The following is a 5,000-nucleotide window of genomic DNA, read 5'->3' on the forward strand; positions in this document are numbered from 1 at the left end:
AGGCTACAAAGGCAGCCAAGCCCAAAGCCGCCAAGCCCAAGGCAGCCAAGGCCAAGAAGGCAGCCCCCAAGAAGAAGTAAACCTATTACAAACAGTGTTCTACTCGATACATGTTGTACCACAAAAGGCTCTTTTAAGAGCCACCCACCTCTTTCCATAGAAAGCGCATTGATTTCCATGTACTACCTGTCGTGGAAAAGAAATTACGCACACTAGGCTACTTTTACGCACACAACATTGTCCCACTCTGGGTGTGTGCGAAGGGAGAGGCATATAATAGAGGGCCAAAATGGCTCAGAAATTCGACCTCACGAGTGCACCCTCACCAGCCATTTTTATATATGAGCCACTGGGCTATTCCCGTTCAGAGGCAGGCTGCTGTGATGTGTTACAAGTGCCATGTAATAACAATAACAATACTATAGTGGCTTCGAATTGAAACTCACGAGTGCACCCTCAACAGCCATTTTTATATATGAGCCACTGGGCTATTCCCGTTCAGAGGCAGGCTGCTGTGATGTGTTACAAGTGCCATGTAATAACAATAACAATACTATAGTGGCTTCGATTTCAAACTCAAGAGTGCACCCTCACCAGCTGTTTGTTTCCCATTTGGAGAGAAATAATGTGTGGATGTCATTTCGGACATTTTGGCGCTCACGCGAAATGACACAAAGTAACAAAGTCGGAGGGAAACAAAGTAGCCTCTCACTCGCTGCCTGTGGGTGGGAACCGGCTTAGGGCTGTCTGTCTGTCCATCTGTCTGTCCCTCGCTCCAATTGGATAAGGCCACACCGGCCCGGTGGCCAATCGTTGCCTCTTGTGGCGAGGTATATGTACGGCTCTCGAAGTGGCGAGCGGCTCATTCAGACTTTCTGTGACTTTCTCAAGCTACCAATATGAGCGGAAGAGGCAAAACCGGAGGCAAGGCCAGGGCGAAGGCAAAGACCCGTTCATCCCGTGCTGGCCTCCAGTTCCCCGTGGGCCGTGTGCACAGGCTGCTGCGCAAAGGCAACTACGCCGAGCGTGTGGGCGCTGGCGCACCAGTCTACCTGGCCGCCGTACTCGAGTACCTGACTGCTGAGATCCTGGAGTTGGCCGGCAACGCTGCCCGTGACAACAAGAAGACTCGTATCATCCCCCGTCACCTGCAACTGGCCGTCCGTAACGACGAGGAGCTGAACAAACTGCTCGGCGGTGTGACCATCGCTCAGGGTGGTGTGCTGCCCAACATCCAGGCAGTCCTACTCCCCAAGAAGACCGAGAAGGCAGTCAAAGCCAAGTAAATTCGCTACTGCGACTTCAACTTGACTACTCAACCCCCAAAGGCTCTTTTAAGAGCCAACCACCTAGCTCTCCAAAAGCGCAAAGTACCTTTCTATGACCGCAATACATTGAGTGGGTGTATACACAACTATTTCGACATTCTGTGCCCACATGAGGCCTTGCATGAACAACAACACCTACTTGGCCTCATTTGCCATAGCAGGCTAGCATTAGATGATACGTGCCTATAAGCTGTCACTCTTGACTTTGGCGACTATTATTGCGCGTAAAGGGCCGGCGGCGTCCTATTGCGCGCGCACCGGGAGTTTGAGTTTTGGAGAGGCCGGGCCTCCCGTCCAATGGCCAACGGAGGAGGCCTGCGAAACGGGCCAATCGGGGTGGTGGGGAGATGGTGTCCAATCAGCAGGCGCCACTGCCGGCTTTATAAACTTCACATAGGCATTTCGAGGCTATACTCCCGACTGTCAGAGCAGCGCCATGGCCAGAACCAAGCAAACCGCTCGCAAATCCACCGGTGGCAAAGCCCCCAGGAAGCAGCTCGCCACTAAGGCTGCTCGCAAGAGTGCCCCGGCCACCGGCGGTGTGAAGAAGCCTCACCGTTACAGGCCCGGCACCGTGGCTCTGAGAGAGATCCGTCGTTACCAGAAGTCCACTGAGCTACTCATCCGCAAGCTGCCCTTCCAGCGCCTGGTGCGAGAAATCGCCCAGGACTTCAAGACCGACCTGCGCTTCCAGAGCTCCGCCGTGATGGCCCTACAGGAGGCTAGCGAGGCTTACCTGGTCGGCCTGTTCGAGGACACCAACCTGTGCGCCATCCACGCCAAGCGGGTGACCATCATGCCCAAGGACATCCAGCTGGCCCGCCGTATTCGCGGAGAGCGCGCATAAATGAGGATGACCTGAACTCGAATATCCCCCAAAGGCTCTTTTAAGAGCCACCTCCATATTTCCATCAAAAAGGCACAATTGTTCCATGTATACACGCACCTCTACATTAGCCACCATGTATGTTGTTCACTAACACGTCTAAAAGCTACGTATTGCACCTTTTTAGTTGCCTGAAGTCTAGCTTCAATGTTTGTGTGTGTGTATATACACAACCATCTGGCATCATCCACTTCCTTTGAACTATATAGTAACACAGTAAAATGCTTTACAAAGGAGGGGAAAAAGAAACGAGTGATAATATAGGCCGAATAGTAACAAGAATTGTGTTCAGATGAATAATTGACACTATTAGTTGTGTGTAATAATAGCCTTGCATGCAGTCCAGAAAAAACATTGCATGCCAACTTACTTTGAAAGTCCCATGTTGCAGTGCTGCTGAGAGACTCATGCAGAGGCCCAAACTTTACAATGGAGCACGGAGGCCATCTTGTGGTTAAATGTGGGTACTGCACCTCATGGTGAGTCCCTTTCAGCATTTGCTCTTTAGGCCAGCGTTTCCCAAACGCGGTCCTGGGGTCCACAAGGGGTGCGCGTTTTGCGTTTTGCCCTAGCACTCCACAAATGATTCTAATACTCCCAGCTTGATGATGATGAGTTGATTATTTGAATCAGCTGTGTAGTGCTAGGGCAAAAACTCCCAAAATGTGGCCCGAGTTTGGGAAACCCTGCTTTAGGCTAATACTAGCCTATTAGGATGACTTGGTTCGATCGCTTTAATGGCAACTGCTGAACTCTGGTTTCACTAATTACTTGTCCCAGGACCATTATGAATCCAATAGCAAAACAAATGTTTCAAAATAGCTCAATAGTGAAAAAAGGCCAGGAAATGATGGGTTCTCAGCAATATTTCACCAACAACCAATCACTATTCACGCATAGACATTAGGATCATCAACAAATATTCCTAAGTCATACTACAAAAGGGTTGTAACGAAATGGATTTGTCTGTTCAATGCAAGTTCAACGTCAAAGAAAAAGTGCATCACCACAACAAACGTGTCTTTAGATACACTGTAAAAAATGACTTTGTGGAATGTACTCAAGCTATTACAGTCAACAAAAGCACACGTCATATTGTTGAGTAGATCTTTTTGCTTGTTTTTATGAGTAGATAAGCTTGAGTAAGTTGAGTTGATGTGGTCCAATACATTGAGTAAAGATGATAGAGACGTAAAAAGGATTATATTACGTTGATTCGACTCAAATAGACATTGTGTTATTTTACCTGAATGATTCATCCTATTATGTATTTAGACCAACTTACTTTGGATTCACTCAATCACATCCCTTAAGAGAAAAGGTATCCGGACACCGGGAATCCATTTATTTAAACATCAACGGTTTGCAAAACATCTGTTATTATGAGTTGACAAATTACGTAATTGCAATCAACACTGCAGGTAAATCATGATTGCTGCAGGTAGGCAACACCGTAGAAATAGGAACTACAACACTAACAACAAGTGACATTTACTCCTGATGTACTGACTGACCTGTTGCAACCTCTACAACCACTGTGCTTATTATTTGACCCTGCTGGTCATCTATGAACGTTTGAACATCTTGGAGAAAAATGTGTGAAACCACTGCCTATATGAGGAGCTGTCGTTGTTTGTTTTATTACCACATACTTATGGAAATTGCACCGGTTGAGAGATGATGGCTCTCTTGTGCCTACGGTGAAGGGTACTTCTGATCCAGCAGGTGGTGCTAAGATCCCTCCCTATATGACTTGAATGATGAGTTGATTTATTCCTTATAGCTCCTAATGATTTTAAGGCCAGTGTTGGCAAACATTACTTGTGCTCCAGCAGGTGGCCATGACATCCCTCCCTATATGACTTGACTGACCAGTTAGTTGATGGACTCCTTATAGCTCCTAAATTTAATGATTTTAAGGCCAGTGTTGGCAAACATGACTTCTGCTCCAGCAGGTGGCCATGAAATCCCCCCCTATATGACTTGACTGACCAGGTAGTTGATGGACTCCTTATAGCTCTTAATGATCTCAAGTGTCTGTGTTTTTATGTGGTTAGGAGTTTTGCTCACTGCGTGTCCCCCTTCCATTTCAGTGTTTCCCAACTCCAGCGGTAGAGTAGGCTACCCCCAACAGGACCCATTTTTCTTGTAGGCCTGGACAGCCACAGCTGATTGAACAACCTGTCACCTAAATTACCAAGTCCTCAATGAGTAGAATCAGGTGCAACAACAACAACAACAACAACAACAACAACAACAATATGAGGAGAGGGACACAGTGTACTAGCTGATCTCCCAGTTGTCACAGTTTGGCCTTGTGTTCCACATAGCCTATATCAGTATTTGAGTATGTTTCCCGCGCACTTTAGTTGCTTTCACGTCATCTTTGAAATCGCTCCTCCCTAGTCCCCTAGAACGAGCGCCCTCCCCTTTGCAACGCCTCCGAACATATAACAGAGGCGCGCTTTCTGTGCCGCCGGCCTCAATCAGGTCGACCAAACGCAGATAATAGCGCACCGCGCACCGGCGCTGAAATCATTCATTCACTTGAACTCAACTAGCGAACACACCATGTCCGGAAGAGGCAAAGGCGGCAAGGGACTCGGAAAAGGAGGCGCCAAGCGTCACCGCAAAGTTCTCCGCGATAACATCCAGGGAATCACCAAACCCGCTATCCGCCGTCTGGCTCGCCGCGGCGGCGTGAAGCGTATTTCCGGTCTGATCTACGAGGAGACCCGCGGTGTCCTGAAGGTGTTCCTGGAGAACGTGATCCGTGACGCAGTCAC

The 5,000-nt window shown here is 48.2% G+C and overlaps 4 protein-coding genes across 4 annotated transcripts in view; all 4 read left to right on the forward strand.

The window, feature by feature from the left end:
- LOC311125932 (histone H1-like) overlaps positions 1 to 80 on the forward strand; it is a gene marked incomplete at both ends in the record, with an annotated part of 17,613 nt that extends 17,533 nt beyond the window's left edge. Inside the window, one exon of the mRNA XM_084199957.1 lies at positions 6 to 80. Coding sequence (XP_084056083.1) covers positions 6 to 80 — 75 coding nt within the window. The remainder of the gene's footprint in view (positions 1 to 5) is intronic.
- Positions 81 to 899: 819 nt separating this feature from the next.
- Positions 900 to 1,286, forward strand: LOC311125904 (histone H2A; the record flags this gene model as incomplete). Its single annotated transcript, XM_084199931.1, has 1 exon — positions 900 to 1,286. The coding sequence occupies one exon, from the start codon at positions 900 to 902 to the stop codon at positions 1,284 to 1,286; it is 387 nt and encodes a 128-aa protein (XP_084056057.1).
- A 478-nt stretch (positions 1,287 to 1,764) lies between these two features.
- LOC311125910 (histone H3.2) lies at positions 1,765 to 2,175 on the forward strand (the record flags this gene model as incomplete). Its single annotated transcript, XM_084199936.1, has 1 exon — positions 1,765 to 2,175. The coding sequence occupies one exon, from the start codon at positions 1,765 to 1,767 to the stop codon at positions 2,173 to 2,175; it is 411 nt and encodes a 136-aa protein (XP_084056062.1).
- A 2,610-nt stretch (positions 2,176 to 4,785) lies between these two features.
- The window catches only part of LOC311125913 (histone H4), a gene marked incomplete at both ends in the record, with an annotated part of 312 nt that continues 97 nt past the window's right edge, over positions 4,786 to 5,000 (forward strand). The window contains one exon of the mRNA XM_084199939.1: positions 4,786 to 5,000. This exon is cut by the window's right edge and continues 97 nt beyond it. Coding sequence (XP_084056065.1) covers positions 4,786 to 5,000 — 215 coding nt within the window.

Source organism: Coregonus lavaretus (genome assembly GCF_964263955.1).
Source record: "Coregonus lavaretus genome assembly, contig: HAP1_SCAFFOLD_1336, whole genome shotgun sequence".
Taxonomy (NCBI): domain Eukaryota; kingdom Metazoa; phylum Chordata; class Actinopteri; order Salmoniformes; family Salmonidae; genus Coregonus; species Coregonus lavaretus.